Raw genomic sequence first — 18,144 nt, 5'->3', positions numbered from 1 at the left:
ATGAAATCATACATATCTATGGCATCTTAAATCCACAATATACATCTAAGCATTCCCATCTCTTACTCACCACCTTCACATCTTTATTCCTCATGCTCTCTGTCAACACATCCATTTCTTTTGCTTCCCTCAAGTTAATTATCCATTCAGCTTCACAAGGTATTTCCTTCCTTTTCCAATATTGCGCATAAATGATTCGACCCAGTGTTACCATGTAGAGGATTACGGAAAACATCTCTTTTGCCTTCGGATCGTCTAGTATACCAGTCATATTTAACAAAAAATGAGAGGGTCCAATGGGATATCTACTTGTAGGATATTTAACATTAATCTATCTATTGTAACAGAAATTTCAGGAAACTTAAAAATCTAGGACTGACAGAGCAAAAGAATTGGCAAGAGGACCTAGTAATTGAAAATCCATAAGTTTATTTCCAATTGTCGACAAAGGAAAACATTGAACTCAGTGGAATTCAAGTTCCAAAAAGCTGAGGCCCCGAACAAGACAAAATGGCTCTTTTTATATTATTGAAGACAAAGAAGCTTCTTCAATACACCTGATTGGCTAATTACAATTTAAACATACAGAATTCTTACAATCAGAACAGAAATACATGCATACATTAAAACTGCATCATCACTCCTTACCTCCTCCTTTAGTCTTCCTTCTAACCTTGCTTCTGAATATCAACTATGTATCCTTATCTCAGTAGTTTATGTTATGTCTTTTTTACTGGTGCCAGCTTCCATCCAGGTCAAGATGCACTCATTATTCCTTTGCTCTAGTTTTTTTCTAAACTCCAAGCCTTTATTTCAAAAACCATCTCTCTGGCTGACAAAGGTGACTCCATCTTTCTATAGCTTTTTATTTCAACAAAGAATTTCCACCACACTATGTTCCCCCAAAATTTTTTGGCCATCTCACAGCCCCACCAAAGGTGGAAGAAGGATCCTTCCTGCTTTCCACATTTCCAAAAGACATTGCTTGCAGTATTGTAGAGTTTCTTAATCTTAACCAGCATCATGTGCCATCTATAGAGCATTTTAGTATAATTCTCTTTATAATTTTGACAAACTGTGAATCTTTTTGTGTCTTTCCAGGACTTCTCCCAGTGCTCTAAGTCAATGGGACTCTGTAAGTCCTGTGACCACCTTACCATCGAATGTTTAACAATTTCATCCTCTAGTTGTTTCTCTTTCAGAATTTTATAGTATTGTGACAAGTGCTTCTTCCCTTTGTCCAACAATACCTTGTCTAGCTCATTGTTTTCCCTGTTGAAACCTTTCAACTTTAGGTCTAATCTAAATCTGTCTGCAAGTTGAAAATACAAATACCAATCGATTTCATGGCTATCAACAATGATAGCATCCTCTGTTTCAGTGATACAATATAATCAGGCCTCCAAAAGATCAGATCTTTATATGTCAACCAGGGATTCTTATAGTCCCTGGTTCTTCTAAAAAGAGCTTCTGGGGTAGACACCCATTGAGGCAAACCAATATAAAAGAGATCCTTGACCTTGTTCAAAAAGGAGAGCGTTTCTCAAAAAATGGTGTTTAAAATCCTTATGTTCTTTAACTTTATCGTACCATAAGTAAGCATGGATTCCGAACCTCAGGTCTCCGCATTCCAAGGCCATCAACCTTTCATTCCCTAATTTGACCCAATTTTCAATCCAACACAAGCAAGATGCAAAATAATACAGCTCAAAATTAGGTAGCGCACATCCCCCTCTGAGAACTTCATCGGTTAGTAATTTCCATCTCACTCTGACCCGCTTTCCCCCCCAAAGGAACTTAGAGAACTCTTTCTGCCATAAAGCAATGTATTTTGGGAGGGGAACTCTTTAGATGACCTCAGGGCGATAGGACCCGTCATCAGCTACCAGATAACTTTTCTATTCCAAAAAGGAATTACTTCTCTGGATTGATGGATGTGTGCATGCCATGTAGTTGTTTTGCTACAGCGAGCAAATACCTCTCATGTGACATGCAAAAGGGCCTGGAACTGCTAAATGACACTCTTCCCCATGCATGTCTTAAAAGCCTCTGATCTGCTGCTGAATAAGAAGGAGAGAAGGCGAAACAGCATCAACCGGAACTTTGTGGGAGACTACATTGGCATGGAGGACCGGCCGGAGCTGCGCCAATTTCTGGGCAAACGAGAAAAGATAGATTTTGCAGACACGGTCGTCAAATATGATAGGAGGTTTAAGGTATAACTCCCTTGTGCATCATTATTCAGGTAAACAGAGAAATGGGCCTGTTCAGCTCCTAACTTTTTTTTACGTTGTTGGTGCCATCACCAAGAAGCCACTGTTTATGATGGGAATTCCAGCCATGAATGCTGTGTTCCTTGTCAGTCAAGGACAAGCAGCTGCCAGGAGTTGGGACCCCACATAGGCCTATATGCAATTCTTAGTAAAGTGGAAGGCTGTAGGACAAGGGGGAGATGGCCATACAGGTGGACTGAGTCCATTAAGGCAACCATGCCCTGAGTGTGTAGGATGTCAGCAGATCAGCTGAGGACTGGCGCTTTTGGAGGTTGTTCCACAGGTCACTATAAGTTGGTGAAATCAACTTTATTTTAAATATGCACCCATTGCATTCTTCCCATGGCTGTCTTCTCCTGGAGCCAGGATCCCTCACACTCAGCTAAAAGAAGCTTAGGGTCTTTCCCCTTTAATGTGGGCAGCACAAACAGCCTCCCTGATGCATTTCCATTTCAGGGCATCAAGCGAGACCTCATCCTCTCCCCAAAATGCGTGTACCTGATTGGGCGCGAAAAGGTTAAGCAAGGCCCTGACAAAGGCCTTGTGAAGGAGGTGCTGAAGCGTCGAATCGAAGTGGAGAAAGTCCTCTCTGTTTCTCTAAGGTCGGTCACCACCACCTCTTTCCCTTGCCTTGAAAACAAGCCCTGGGTTTCACTTAAAATTTTCCCTGGCAGGCAGCATTCATTTTGAATCCCATTCTTCAAACTCAACCATCCATGCCTTCCTTCCTTCCTTAGCACAATGCAGGACGACCTCTTCGTCTTACATGAGCAACAGTATGACAGCCTCCTGGAATCGGTCTTCAAGACAGAGTTCCTGAGTCTTCTGTCCAAGCGCTATGAGGAGAAGACCCAGCGGAGGCTGCCTCTGAAATTTAGCAACACGTGAGTGGTTTGAAACAACCCATTCCTCCCTTTCTCTCTCTGTTGTGAGATCTCAGCCAGGGCTCAATTTTGGGTGTGCATCTTTGTTGTTGTTATTGTGTGTGGGGGGGGGGGTGGGCAGCAGGGTCAGATCCAAGATGATGCCCTGGTAAAGGAAGGGTTTGTGGAGGGGATGTTAGGCTAAAGAGGGATGCTACAGCTCCCCTGTCACCCCCCCCCCCCCCAGGATTCAGTGTCATTTCAACAGCCCCCTCCCAACAGCCATTCCCTGGCTAGTAGAGAGCGGGGGAGATGGCTAGTTTCCAGTCCAAAGAATCTTCCACCAAGATCCACTGGCTTCCTCCAGTTCTCATGGCAGATGATGCCAACAGTCCATATCTGAATCTGGGGCACAACTAGGTGCTTCTTTATCCCCCTCCACTCTACCAGCCTTGGAGTGGCCTTGCTGGGGAGAGGGCTGCTATCTGTGAGTCTTGGGGGGGGGGGCTTGGTTGTTGTGGCAGGGGGAAGGGAATGCCAACCTCCACAACAATCCCAAAAAGAATATATAACAACATAAGGCAGAATGACAGTTGCAAATGTCGCCAACACAGTGCCAGCCTTTGCCTGCTCACTGACTTTCTTTTGTGCACCCAGGCTGGAAGTGAAGTTGAAGAAGGAGACTTGGGGCCCCTGGAAGGGCGGAGGGTCTCGCCAGGTGCAGTTCAGCCAGGGCCAGGGCAACATGGCCATCCTCAAGCCAAGCAATAAAGTGCTGCAGGTCAGCATTGGTCCTGGACTTCCAAAGAACTCCCGTACGTATATCAAGATCCTTCCCAGGGAAGCCTGGAGAGGGAGGACAAGGAGGAAGGATGGCACAAGAGATCCCATCTTGGGCATGTTCTCTGTGTTGTGTTGCAGGTCCCACCAGAAGGTACGTGAACCAAAACCGAGGATATTCCAACCGGACCCAAGGCCAGAACTATCCCACAAGGGCAGCCCCACCTCCTCCCGGTGAGTAGTGGAATTTCTTTCTTGCCAAGGCCACTGTTTTGTCTGCCTGAGAGCTGTTAGGAAGGATCTAATTAGGGAAATTTTAATTAGCTCAAATATTGCCGAGAGGTGGCCCTAACAACACCACGTGCTGGAATCATGTCCCAATAGTGTATACCAGAGATCACCAGCAAGCCCCAAGAGAAAGAGATGCTGATACCAACCAGGTCCAATTAAAAGGGTATTGTTTATTAAAACACAGGGAAAACCACACAGCAAAAGGGGAACACACACACACATTCAGTGCTACAGCAGGGGATGGGTAAGTTCGGGAAATAGGTTTGAGAAAGAGAGGTACCACTAGGGAATACTACCTTAGAATTTTCTCCAGGAAGTCCTGATGAAGCTTGGATGGACAGTGAATCAGGGCCGTAGGAGCGGGGGAAAGAAGGCCGTGGGAGCTAAGAGCACAGTTCAAATTGGAGTGGACCAATCTGCAACCTGGTGACAGTGCAAGCTCAGCTCAAAGCTCAGAGAGGGTCCAGAAACCCAGGGTTTTTATAATGTGAAACGTATCCGGAGGCTATGGGGATCTGCTAGACAAAGGGGTTGATTGCTTGGGCTTTGTTAAGCCAAGAGTAAGTAATGTGTTGCACAATGCATTCAGGTCTGGACACAATTCGGAGGGGCATCCGACTTGATTACTAAGTCGTTAAGCTGATCACTGGCCCATCAAGTGAGAAGCCAAGTCTACTGCCTTACTTGGGCAAGCAGTGGTGATTCTGGTTTGGCGACTACCAAACTTCCTATGGAAAATTTCCAATTTCATCTCTTTCTGGGGCTCTGCTTTTGCAGGGCGAGTTGCCTACGTGGTCTCTCCACTTTTAGGCTAATGGCGGGTCTTCTATGGGGTCAGTCAGGGGTCATAACACAGATCGCATGTACCCAAAATTTTATTAAAACCAAACTTGGTAACAGAGCCTACCCTGAAGGTACCAGATCCCAGCTGATCATGAAAGCAAAGCAGGGTCAGCCCTGATGGGATATCATCAACAAATACCAGGTGCTGTAATCTAAATTTAAGAGAAAGGAACTGGCAAAATCACCTCTGAGTAGTCCTTGCCTAAGAAAGCCCTCTGAAATTCATAGAGGATCCCAACCAATGTTTCCAGTGAGTTTTCAAAGCTACTTCTAATGAGCATTTCAAAGGCTTTTTAAATAAGAATTTTGAAGGGAAATTTACACGTTGTGTGACATTTAATTACCAGTCTTAATGGTTATTTTTTTTAATGAACTGCAACACAACAAGACATTTAAAAAACAACAACAATGTAATAAGCAAGAGTATGTAATCATTCTAACAAGAAAGACCAATACTGTGTGCGGGGGACAACAACACAATTTCAGGGATTGCTTCCAGGCCCTAGCCACCTTAATCCAGAGTTGCACACAAAGTTAGAGGACCCCCACCATGGGAAAGCCAGATCTCAGCTGTGCCATGTTTTGGAGACCAGTAGGAACATGGAACTGTTGAGCTCCATGTGTCTGACCAGTCAGGGCTGCCCTTAATCCCATGGTGATGGGGCAAGGAAATTTCCATGTGGGCAGATGGAGGCAGAAGGGCTGAAAGGGAGGGTACCCTCAGCCTTACAACTTGAATTGCTTCCTAGGTCTCCATCAGAATGGAGTGATCCGACTCGCCCAACACACGCTGCACCCTCAAGGCCTAGCCAGCCAGAGAGCCAGCCAGAGAAGCCTGTACACCGCTATGGCATGCCCACCCTTGCCGCAGGTCTCAGGCGGGCCAGACCGCATTTCCCAGCAGCCGAACAGCCTCGACTTCCTCAGGGTCCCAGAACAGGGTGCTGCCGGGTAAGCATGTAGCACTTTGTGTGCAACCCTTCTGTTCCAGGGGTTGGGGAATGTACACACTGCAACTCGCAGCATTCTTTACCATGGCTGGCTAGGGCTGCTGGGCATTGCAGTTCAACACCATCCGTAGACCTGCCAGGTGCCTCTACACCTACTTTAAGATATTAGCTTGTTTTCTAAGTTATTTACCTCACCTTTTCCCTTGGGACTAAAAAAGCCAGGTTACCAAGGAAGGAATAAAGGGCAGGCAGCTGATGAAGCAAAAGTCTGTTAATGGATAGGTAGCCATGCTGTGAATTTCTCCCACTTCCATCTGGATTGACAGAGTTGGAAATTGGAAAACATAGAATGATGCACTGGAGCTACCAGACCAAGAACCTCTTAACTCTGTGAGTTTTGGGTTCCATAGAGATCATCTTCTAAGAGCTTCTTTTGGCTCGGTGGGTGGTTGGGTACCAGAGAAAGGCCTGTACCAGAGCAGCACATCCACTTTTAGCCTCTCCTTGGACAGAGATTGAATCCTGCAATATGTCTGTGGAAGCATTTCGAGGTGTGGGTCTAGCCTGCACTCCAATAGGGACAGGCAGTATGACACCTTCTGGATAGTGTGGACCACACGGCTCATCATGCATGCTGGGCAGGGGGTTTGTGGGCATTGTAGTCCTAAAGAGTCCAAGCTCTGTGTAGACGGAACCAGGAGGCACTTCTGTTTCCCAAAGTCTTCAGCTCTCAAGGCAGTCTATGATGCCACCTGCTGGGTCCCTCCAGATGCTTCCAAGGATCCCCTCTCATCATCTGAGTCCAAAACATCTGGAAAGGGCTGGATTTGTGAAAGCTGCTTTAGAGCTTCTGATTTCCAAATGCATAAAAGTGCTTTATCATTTCATTTGTTTGCTTCTCTGTAAAGCTATGTTCATGCCAGTGGCACATAGATAGCTAGAATCAGAGTTAGAAGTCAAAGCCCCATCTGCACAGGAATCCAGTGGTGAAGCATCCCTGGGAAATGGCCATCTAATCGGTTAAAACCTTCCAACAAAGGAGAGACCCTCACCTTGCAAGGCAATCTATCCCTCTTACTATCAGGAGATACTGCTTAGTGTTTAGTTGGGTAGACTAGACAGACAACCACACTATTGTTGTTACCAACTGCCTTCTCTAATTGAGACAAAATTGGCTGCAAACTAACATACAAAGTAAATATCCACGTGCAGAGAAATGCCAGGGTAGTGATGTGCAATACCTATCAATGACTGGGTGTTGTGTGATGCACAATGTGCAGCCACAGTGAGCTGTGTGTATGCAGCTCTGCTTCTGCCACCACCAGCAGAATACATCTGTTCCACTGTGGCAAATAATTCCCCTCACATACACAGTGTAACTGATGCATAATACATGGGTCACTAGCAGGGTTCCAGCTATTGAGCCATTGAGTAGTGTTATCCCAAAATGAAGGCTTCATTCATGGCCCTGCGGTCTTCCTAAGCTTTCCTTCTCACTCTGTAGGGCTCGGAGGCAGACCACAAGCCGACCCCCACCAGCAGGAGGCAGACCCAAGCCACAGCCAAAACCAAAGCCTCAGGTACCCCAGTGCAGGGCACTTTATGCCTACGATGCTCAGGACACGGATGAACTCAGTTTTAATGCCAATGATGTCATCGATATCATAAAAGAAGGTAAGGCCTCCTCATTCTTCTACGCTGTATATCCTCAGACCAAAGTAACAATGTAAGATGTATTTCCTACCCCACCTTTCCATCGTCAAAAGACCCTCAGACGACTAACGGAAACTCAGAAATAAACACTAGAAATCAAAACACAATACAAGTTTGTGTAGTTTAACTGGGATGGGAGGTGGGTCTAGCCTTGAGAGATGTAGCAGCAAGATAGTAAATACTCTGATTTCTAATTTTTGTATTAAAATATTTGTACCCTATCCTACATCAGGGGAACTCAGGGTAGGTTACATGTGATCAGCTTGAAATTTTAAAGCAATTTAAACTTTTTAAAAAAGTGTTGTAAAAGATTCAAACCATATACACTTGTCTTGGAAGAAATCAAATAGGCTGTGATGGCTTTAAGCAAAAGCCACCTTTTGACTGTTTGCCAGAATGAAGTCAGCATCAGCATTAATTCATTGCTGTTGTTGACTTTACCCACAAATATTTATGTAACACGTTTCTCTCAGGAATTATGTCTGTTAATGTTTCGTTTCTAGGACTTGGATGAATTAAATAGCTGGAGGGAATAATGGATTTTCTTTTTAAGAATTTAACTTTAAAGGAGTGTAGACTTTATTTCAAGTAGCTGGACAGGAACCATGGGTTCCCTTTTTAAAATATAATTTTTAAATGTCACTTTTAAGAATCGTGAATTCTCTTTGGCTGCCGTTCTGACAAGGTAAGCCCCAGCTCCTTATTCAAACAAATGGCATGTTTTCTAAACCGAATTAAGACACTCAGCTCAAATGTTTCCACAGAGCAAATTGCGATCCCTCAGGGGAATGGCCCTCTCCCTTCTGACTCCCTTGTGCTCCTTTCCAGATCCTTCAGGCTGGTGGACAGGGAGGCTGAGAGGGAAACAAGGACTCTTCCCAAATAATTATGTGGCCAAGGTGTAATCCTTTGGGCCGAGGGACCCTTGTTGCACACGATCATTCCAGAGGAAGAGGCCTTCCAAAGCCTTGTGATGTAACTGTAAAGCGACAGTTCGCTGCAGGATCTCTCACCTGTCGTTGCCAGAGGCAGCAGATGGGCACAGGATTATCTCTGCTTATTCTCCAAGAAGCCAAAGTGCAGCACATGCCTCAAATGCCCAAGAAACCAAACCAAGGAATTATTTATTTTATTTAACGCTTTTTTATTCTCATGAAAGAAGAGGAGCGTGTTTTAAATTCCATGCCTCTTGCCCCTTTTCCTTTTCTGTTCAAATTCTGGAAACAGCCAGGTGCTCTCTGAGAGGACTTTGGAAGAGATGTCTTTGGGGGTTTTATTTTATTTTCCTCACGTGCCTTTAGTTGCTCTGGTGACTGCCTTCTAAATTACCTTAACAAAATAATGGCATTATATGCACATTGCCTCTGCTGGTGTGACTTTGCAGAAAAGCACAGTCACAAGTTATGCTGCTACCTGCCTTAGGAATGTAGGTGTTTCCTTCCTTTTGGAATCTCGTCCTTGTCTTCCGCCTTCCCCTGACTCTGCTTCAGAGACCTCACAAGAATCTTGTGACCTATGACAGTCAAGGCACTGCAACTAAAGGAAGGCTGTCTCTGTACACTGTTTGGATTGCATTGGGTGAATGTGGCTGGTCCATGTTTGTCTGTTTTCTTATTGCTGTATAAGTTAGGGAAATCAGTCACCACACATTCTCTGCCTCCCTCCTGGGAACGCTGTCGGCTAAACTAAGACAACATGCAATGTAAATTTTAAGGTCCAATAAGAGATAAACCTGATTGAAGGTTTTGTGGTGACTGTTTTGGGGCCAGGTACTTCCACATACGCACTAGTAAAAGGGATCAAGTCAGTTTTAATGGAGCTTTGTTAAGCCCAGCTGCCTCTTGCATCCGTCACAAGAGCTGTTGCATACCCACTGCATGCCAGTTTATCTGTTTTCTTCTCCAGCGCCATCAATAAAAACCATAGGAACTAAACACACATCTTTGTGGCAACTTTGTTTGAAGGACCTAATGGCTGTTAGTGGCACATGCTTAGATTAAGTTTCTCTCACAACTGCAGATGTCCTTTTTTGAGCATTGCAAAGGTTGGTATGTGCTCCCTCCCTTTGCCCCTGCAAGCTCACTTCACCCAGCTCACCATCATGCAAAATTTACCCATTGCTTCCTTTGAGAAGAATATCAGTAAAGAATTACATTCCTAATCATAACACAGTTCTCAACTGTGGTCAGTTCTCCCCTCCATCCTGAACAGTGGATAACTTACCCCTACTTCTCTTTAAATTGCACAGTAAAAGTGAGAGGATTGCCCAAAGGTTTCCTTCTAGAGCAAAGCTAAACATTTCGAGAGAGAGGGAAGTACACCAAAAAGCCTTTATTATGTCACATTCAAACTGCTCTTCATGCACAGACACAAAACAATATAAAGTGTTGGACACCTGTCACATTTAAGATTTTGCTCTGCTTTGCATTTCAGTGCACCCTCTTATCTCTCTCTCTCCAATTTGTTTTTGCAAAGCAATCAGTGTTTCATTTGATATAAATACATTCTCAAAAACTAGTCTGTCCAGAAAAGGCTGAACAAACTGATCAAAAGGATCATACTTTAATGCTTTATAAGTACATTCCTGCCTCAACCCACTGCAAAAAGCTTTCTTGGAGTGGGACTACCACCCAAAAGGCCATGGCAATTATAAGGCAGAAAGGTGGAACACCTTGACCCCTAAACTTTTCAGGGCCTCAGGCCAAGGCAAGCAAAGACAGAGCAAAGGCGAACAAGGGGAAAAGTGCAGGTAGCCAAGAGAAACACACTGCTTCCTCACGGGCCTCACCTGTTCTGATAGACTGCTGCTCCACAGTGAGACCGCAGAGGAAAAGTTAGCTCTACTACAAGAGAAAGGGGTGCATGTCTGGAAATGCTACCTCGTGCACCAGAGAAGCAAAGTAACAACACACAGGTAATTTCCTTGATACCTTTATGATGCCTGTTGAATTCTCCAAAATGTACCTTCGGAAGGGGAGCTTTTCTACAATGTCTTTACCAAGTATATAAAAAAATCAGTATATGAGCAAGTCTTACGTGCATCTTAAAACCCTCAATGGATGCCAATGAGGAGAAGGGACACCTTTTCCTTGATCAAATGCACACAGAGAACGCTGCAGGAATTCACAATGGCGGCCTGGACACACCCAGAAGAGGCGCTGCGAGGTCCTTAACGGTGCTGGAGTTCAGCTGAGGGATGTTGCTGATCCCCAGAAATTTGCTGCTGGCATATTTCTTCTTGACTGCCTGGCAGGATTGGGGCAGGAAGGGGGAGAGAAGGATTTAAGATCAGGCTTGAAGAGGCCTTAGCTTCCTGCTTGGCTCATCATTCCTGGGAGAGAAAGGAGTTGCGCTGCTCGGACTCCCTGCTGCCCCGTACATTTGCTAGGAGCAAAAAGCAATGTAATTGGGGAAAGTTTCACTTTTGGACTATGACTCCCATAATCCCCAAGCTGCTGACTGGCAGCTGGCTGGGTAAACTGGGAGTTGTCATCCCCAAATATATCTATGTCTGGGCATTTGCCCCACCACTGGGCCAAGGAAGGGTGGGCAATGCTCCCATGTTAAAGAATCAGAGGGAGCCCAGACTTCCCCATTTCTCACAAGGAAGCTGGACTTCCAAAGAGAAACTCTTGCCCCTTTCTAGTTCTTCTACCTTGGGAATCTCTCCTTCTCCTCAGATGGTGGGGCTGATGCTGACCTGGTTTCTTTGTGGAGATGTAAACCACTGACTATCCCATCTTCCTTTACAGTATCCTCCCAATATCCATCCCAATGGTGGGCTCCCAACAGTCAGAAATCTGCCCTCCTTTTTTTCCTCCTCCTTTTTTTTTACAGATATTTTTTCCATCCCTGCTGAGTAGCCATTTGTAGCAGTGATGCCAAAACTAAAAGCAGGAGCTCAGGAAAAGTACTCACGAGCTGCTTGGTAAGATTCTTGTTCACCTTCACGACGTTCTTGGCCATGTGCTCCATGACAGGACTGAGGCTCTCCTCAGCATATCCGGTGTAAGAGCACAGCTTGAGGTTCTGCGGGAAGAAAGAGACAGCAGCCTCAGGACCTGTTCAGGGAGGCAGGATGGCTTTCTGGGCCATGCGGGGCCTCTACAAAAACCAGCCAAGCAGAGGAGGACTTTCACGAAGCAGATGGCAATGGGCGCCATTGCCACTCAGGCAGTCCATGTGCCACAAATAACCCTGGAGTGGGCACACATTGGAAACTTATGTACTAACAAGGTGCTACTGAAAGGCATCTTTAAGCAACAATTAAAGTTCTTACTTTGGGAGACAGCCTAAAGGTGCATGATGCAGGCTCCTAAAGAACATGAGTGGAACCCTGAAGCTGGATCAGCTCCAAGCAGGATTCTCTAGTCTAGCATCTTGTTGCCACAATGGCCCACCAGTTGCCTCAGTGGGAAGCCAGACACTAGGACACAAATATACCTGCATGCACTCAACGTCTCACCTTTCCCAACAACTGACATACCTGTGCTTCCCACTCTGCCTTGAGGCAATTGCCCCGACCTTGCCTAGATGTTCCTAGACTATAAACCACAGAATCAAATGAAATGTTACAAAGGATATTAAAGTGGGGCCGTAGTGCAATAACTGGATAGTATGAATGTGGAGGAACTGCTGCTTTCAGTGTTCCTCACTGTGGGCTACAGGACTGCTGGGAATTGCCAGTCCCGCCACATCAAGAGGGTGGTGAAATTCCACCCATTTTAGGCAGACTGGTCCCATTGGCATCCACTTACAGAAGAAGACATGAGGGCTGGACTCTTCTGCCTGTCCTATGGGACAGCCCTGCCTTCTCCCAAGACTCACCCACTGGCCTTCGGACAAGACCTTCAGAGAGAGGCAGAGAGCGGCAGCAGCGACCTCCGAAGGGTTGTAGTGCACCATGGCATAGTCCACCAGGCTCAGCTCCATCAGGTATTTGGCCAGCAAGTATGACTCCATGGACGGCTGGTGAAGCAAGGAGGGATGGGTGTGAGTTAAGAGGCCCCGAGGCCTAGCTTTGAGAGAGTCTCCTTAAGGTCCAGTGGATAGAAAAGGGCACACACGAGATTTGCTGAAAACCCCACATTTGCACTCCAACGTCCCATTGGGTGTAGTGCCTATAACAAGACACCACTGTGTCTGAGGACCATCTCCCCACCGTAACGTCTGGGGCTCCCCCAACACACAAATATTTGGGTGCTTGATATCACATGCATACCCCAAGTGTGGGCTCACATTAGAGACTTTGGCAGCCCTCCTCAGGAAATGGAGGGGGAGCGGCCTGCCCAGGACAAAGCTCAGCTCCTTCAGGATGCTCTTCTCCATCGCCCGGATCTGAGCCGACTTATAGGCCTCGTCCGTCATGTAGACAAAGTCCAAAATGCTCGGGGCGTAGATCTCTTCGTATTTTGCGGCCAGGAACATGGCCGTCACGCCAACCAACTGGAGCTCCTTGCGAGAGACGGGCTGAGCCTAGCTTGACACACATACAGAGAAACACACAAGGCCAGCTGTATACAACAAGCATTGCAGGACCTTTTTCTTACTCTCACCTGTCAAAAAGGCAGGTCCTTTAGGATTCCCAGTTGCCAAGACATGTTTGAAGAATCACAACAAACTAAATCAAGTCCCTTTCACAAAATCAAGTGCTTAGCTTAATGATCCTTGAAAGCATGTTGCTCTACTTAAACCCTGCCAGGATCTGACTCCTAGGAACAATGCGTAGAACTGAACACTTATTTTTTAAAAGAAGTAAGTCTTGCCTAATGAAATAAAGGAGCACTACCCACTGGCACAAAAGACAGAAGATCAACTCATTTGAACTATGGATACCACACACTACCAAGAAGACAAATGCATGTGTCCAAGAGCAAATCATGGCTGAATTCTCCCTAGAAGCCAAAATGACCACCAGACTGAGATTATCACACTTTGGTCACATCACAAAAGAACGTGACTCATTAGAAAAGACGCTAATGCTCAGCAAAATGGAAGGCAGCAGGAAAAGCGGAAGACCCGATTGCAAATGGATTGGCTCAGCTCCTCAAAGGCTGCCCTTCATGGTGTACTCCGTTCTCTTAGTGATCCTTGTCCCCCAAGCAGTGCTGAGTGGCCTACTTGCAAGTAGCGATCCATAATGGTGACAGACATGTAGAGCGTCTCTTGCAGGAGCTGGAACCGCGCATGGACTTCCACCAGCCAGTCAACGAGAATGGCGCGCATGCGGCCACTCAGCTCCGTCCCATCGAGGTAGAAGGGAGACACGCGCTGCTGCGCCTGTGAGGGAAGAGGTTCCCACAAACGCCCCAGTTTCAGTCACCTGGGAGGATGAACACCCTGAAAAAGGGAGCCTAAGTGGGTTCCTTTCCAGGGGTCCAGAATTGCCTTCCTCCCACTTCCGGAAGGGTGCTAGCGGCATAGGAGAATGCCTACCTCCAGCTGCCTCAGGTATTGGAAGATGTCCTTGACGTAGAGGCTGCACAGGTGGGGATCCCCCTCGTCCTCCGCGTCAACGTCTTCTACGCTGCTCTGCAGCATCTCGGAGCACGCTTGGCACAGCTCCACCTCCATGGGGACCGAAAGGGGGTCCTAGACTGCAAGCGGAAGGAAAGAGACCCACCTTTACAGACCAGCTGGTGCCCTCCAAGAGCCACAGGCCAAGAACCTGTGGGTGGCCCACAGAGGCAACAAACTCACTGCACACGCAAAGGGACTTTGTGGGAGAAGGCAGAACAGACGTGTCCAACCGACTGGAGCAGGAGGTAAAACAGGGTGTCAAGGCACAATGCAGTGGCAGCTATGCACATTAACCATTGCTCATATTGCGAGTGTAGTATGACTCCTTTAGGCTGAGATGGTGTGACATCTGGGCTGCAGAGGAGCTATGCTGTGGGAATCCATGGCCTTGCATGCTTTCTTATTCCCTGCCACTGCTCCATCATCCAGCCTTTCGTCCCTTTCAAGAATCCCCCATACTTGCCAATTAAATTACACTTAAAGGCCCTATTAATTTAACCTTCTGGCTTCTGGGACTACAAATACCTTAAACCAACTGATGGCAGAACGCTGGGGCATGGCTGTCTATTTGCTGCCTGTCCTCCATTAAGGTCAAGGTGACAAACAAGGCTCTCTTCCACCTCACAACATCCCTGCGAGGGAGTCAACGCCTAAAGACACCGCTGTTGCCAAGCAAGGGATCCACTGCGCTGTGGGCCATGGCTTCTGCATCCATGGATTCAACGCTCCAGGGCCTGGAAATGCATTCCAAAGAGCAAGCCTGGACGTGGCCACAAGGGGCGCCATTTTACTCAGCGACTGGGACTTGAGCAATGAGCATCCATCCATCCAGAGGTTTATTGGGTTGTCTGCAGGGAGCCCTGCCTTCTGTTTCAGGTGGCAACCCCCCGCTATTGTTCATTATTCACCCCTCCCCGCCTCCCCCGCCCCTCAGGGAGCCTCCAGAGGCCTGACACGTGTCAACGTTCAGACGTTCACCCGCGTGTCCAGAAGGAGAGAGGGAGCCGCCTGCCTTCCCTTCCTTCCGCTCACCTTGAGGCCCTCCATGGCCTGCTTCCGCCGCCGAGCCTTCCCTCAAGTAAATTTCCCGGCCTCGGCCTCCAAACACCGAGAGCGCGCCGCCATTGGCTCGCCGCGACCAGGAAGAGGCCGCTCAATTGGCTGCCACTCCTTTGTCCCCGCCCCCGCGTTGCCGTGACGACGAGGGAGGGCTTGAGCGGGGCGTGCCCTTGACGCTCTTCTCGCGAGAACTAGGCGAGTCTCTTCCGGGACTTTAAGTGTGCCATTCGCGAGTCTTCCATCAGGAGGCAGCAGAGGGAAGCTATCCCAGAGCCAGGGGTGAAATGGACGCTTTAACTGCCAGCGGAGGGCGCTGTAGTTGTGAGCTGCTTTAGGCTCTCTGTCACAGCAGGTAGCCCTGGAGTTAAAGCGGTGTCGGGCCGCATTAATCCCGTACTAGGAATCCAGGAAGGAGAGTGACAGGGGACCCCCGGCCACTGAAAGAGAGAGGCACAGCAAGCAGAGACATGCCATTGGGCTCCTATGGCAGCTCTTCTAAGGCCTTCCTTGGAGGTCTTTAAGCAGAGGCTGGATGGCCATCCCTTGGGGATGCTGATGGAGAGTTCCTGCATGGCAGAAGAAGGGGGTTGGACTGGATCAGGGCCCTTCTTGGGGTCCCAACTCGTCTAGGATTCTTAATGCCAAGGTGGAATCTCTTTTCATAGGCTCCTAGAGCAGGAAGGACCACCCAGGCCCTCCCTGTTCTTCTGCCCTGAAGGAAGGCCCCCTCCAAGCCCTCCTCCTTGGGACACAGAGACCCCCAGAGAAGGAGTCCTAGAATAGGAAGAGACACCCCCCCAAAAAGGGCCACCCAGCCCAGCCCCCTCCAAGGGACTCAGGGACACCCGGCCTCCAAAGAAGGGAAGCTCCACCAGACCTCCGCTGTCAAACATCTCCTACTCTCAGGAAGTTCCTCCTCATGTTGTTGGAATCTCTTTTCCCAGAGTTTGCGTCCATTGCGGCCTATTCTTGGGGCAGCAGAAAACAAATTCCCTCCATCCTCCAAACGCCATCCCTTCAAATATGTAAGTGTGGCTTTTGTGTCTCCCCTTAACCTTCTCTTCCCCAGGATAAACAGACCTAACTCCTCAGAGACTTGCATTTCCAGAAGGGAGTTGAGGTGTAAAGTCCCAACATGCTTCTCCTTTCCTCATCCCTGGGTTTCGCAGAATCATAGAAGTGGAAGGGACCCCAAGGGTCATGCAGTTCAACCCCATTCTGCTTATTCTTATTCTTATCAGTTACACAGTCTACTTTGATAAGTCCATTGATGTGCTCACCATCTGATATATTTTCATACTTATCACTTGTCCATATATATATATATATGCTTATCTGTAACAGTATTTCTTCGAGTGGTCATCTGCGAATACATACAAATGGGGTGTACTGCGCCTGCGCAATGCCTTCGGAAACTTCTAGAATCACTAGGCAAAGTACTCTTTGCAACATATAGAAACTTTTTGGCGATAGCTCCGCCCATCCCTTATAAAGCCCCTGCTTTCCCGCTCTTTCCCCAGTTCCACAATTTTCCGCCGTGTAGGCGACAAGAAATGAGCCAAATTAGAGCAGGACACCAAGGGGAGGACGGGCGGGATTTGTATGTATTCGCAGATGACCACTCGAAGAAATACTGTTACAGGTAAGCAACCTGTCCTTCTTCTTCATGGTCTCTTGCGAATCATACAAATGGGTTGAGACTAGCGAGCTAAGGTTGACGGCGGAGGGAGTGTCATGACACTTATATCAACCAACAAGTTGTTTATTAAGCACCAATAAATAGAACAGACCTCACAGTGCCTCATAGTCTCGTTTTTTTTTAAACACACCACCTTAAATGGCCCTATAAAGGCATCAACATAACAGAGAGCCCAGGTAGCCCATGAAGTGCATCAATAAAGAGTAAACTGCAGTGCATTAATCATGAAAACACATACAACAGCAGATAAGCCAGCATGACCAGTCTCATTAGTGTAACCCCGATACCAGGACAGCCCTGCCAAAGGCTGCATCTCTCTTGGCCCTGGTATCCAACCTATAATGCTTGATAAAGGTCAAGGGCTGTGACCAAACCACAGCCCTACAGATATCATCTAAGGGTACACCTGAGAGAAATGCAGAAGATGTTGCTACCGCCCTTGTGGTGTGGGAACGGACTCTATCAGGCAGAGCTTTACCTAGGAGTTCATAGCATAGGCGAATGGTGTTGGACACCCATTTAGAAAGTCTTTGAGCCGACACTGGTAGTCCTCTTTTGGGTCCCGAGTAGCACTGGAACAGTCTCTTGGAGCGGCTCGAGTCCCTAGTTCTATCTAAGTAGAAAGCTAGGGCCCTACGGACATCCAGTGTGTGGAGAGCTCTCTCAGCGTCGGTGGTCGGGCTCGGGGCCAGGGTAGGGAGAACAATGTCCTGGCACATGTGAAACATCGAGACAACCTTGGGTAAGAAGGTAATGTCCGTACAGAGAACTACCTTGTCCAAGTGGAACCGAAGGAAGGGCTGGTCCCGTCACAGGGCACAAAGTTCACCCGCCCGGCGGGCAGAGGTGATCGCCACCAAAAAGACAGTCTTCCATGTCAGGAGTCTGATGTCCGTGGTGGCTAAGGGTTCAAAGGGTCTAAACTTTAAGGCCCCCAACATCGCCTCAAGGCTCCAAGCTGGAGGCGGTAAAGATACCTGTGGGTGGAGGTTATTACAGCCCCTCAGAAAACTTTTAACCAAGGGGTCCTTGAAAAAGGAGAGTTTCCCTTCAAACTGGAAAAAGGAACAGATGGCTGACAAATAACATTTGATGGATGTAAGGCACAGACCCGAGCTGACCAGAGACATCAGGAAGTCCAGCACCACTGGTGT

At 47.4% G+C, this 18,144-nt stretch overlaps 2 protein-coding genes across 7 annotated transcripts in view; one reads left to right on the top strand and one right to left on the bottom strand.

Annotated features, from left to right (window-relative positions):
* LOC149307103 (unconventional myosin-Ie) overlaps positions 1–9,666 on the top strand; it is an 88,474-nt gene extending 78,808 nt beyond the window's left edge. For 4 of the 5 annotated variants that reach the window (XM_089538113.1, XM_089538112.1, XM_089538115.1 and 1 more), the window contains 8 exons: positions 2,047–2,216; positions 2,730–2,875; positions 3,011–3,157; positions 3,794–3,951; positions 4,058–4,150; positions 5,800–6,001; positions 7,505–7,674; positions 8,542–9,666. In XM_089538113.1, the coding sequence (XP_089394239.1) occupies positions 2,047–2,216; positions 2,730–2,875; positions 3,011–3,157; positions 3,794–3,951; positions 4,058–4,150; positions 5,800–6,001; positions 7,505–7,674; positions 8,542–8,618 (1,163 nt within the window). In that variant the 3' untranslated portion in view covers positions 8,619–9,666. The remainder of the gene's footprint in view (positions 1–2,046; positions 2,217–2,729; positions 2,876–3,010; positions 3,158–3,793; positions 3,952–4,057; positions 4,151–5,799; positions 6,002–7,504; positions 7,675–8,541) is intronic. The other variant, XM_089538114.1, reaches the window with a different exon arrangement.
* Positions 9,667–10,037: 371 nt separating this feature from the next.
* Positions 10,038–15,376, bottom strand: LOC149307102 (G2/mitotic-specific cyclin-B2-like). 2 transcript variants are annotated; one of them, XM_089538124.1, is made up of 7 exons: positions 15,265–15,376; positions 14,149–14,309; positions 13,834–13,992; positions 12,952–13,188; positions 12,541–12,681; positions 11,632–11,742; positions 10,038–10,959 (listed from the first exon to the last, which is right to left on the bottom strand). In XM_089538124.1, exons 2-7 carry the CDS (start codon positions 14,284–14,286, stop codon positions 10,837–10,839), a joined length of 909 nt encoding a protein of 302 aa, XP_089394250.1. In that variant the 5' UTR covers positions 14,287–14,309; positions 15,265–15,376; the 3' UTR covers positions 10,038–10,836. The 2 variants fall into 2 exon arrangements, with proteins under 2 accessions (XP_089394250.1, XP_089394251.1); XM_089538125.1 differs by lacking the exon at positions 15,265–15,376 and adding an exon at positions 14,758–14,981.
* Between the last annotated feature and the right edge of the window lie 2,768 nt (positions 15,377–18,144).

The sequence above is a fragment of the Sceloporus occidentalis genome, unplaced genomic scaffold (genome assembly GCF_023333645.1).
Source record: "Sceloporus occidentalis isolate IW3139 unplaced genomic scaffold, rSceOcc1.0.p SCAF_9, whole genome shotgun sequence".
NCBI lineage: Eukaryota > Metazoa > Chordata > Lepidosauria > Squamata > Phrynosomatidae > Sceloporus > Sceloporus occidentalis.
The sequence above is the reverse complement of the archived record's forward strand: the minus strand, read 5'-3'. Positions and strand labels throughout refer to the sequence as shown.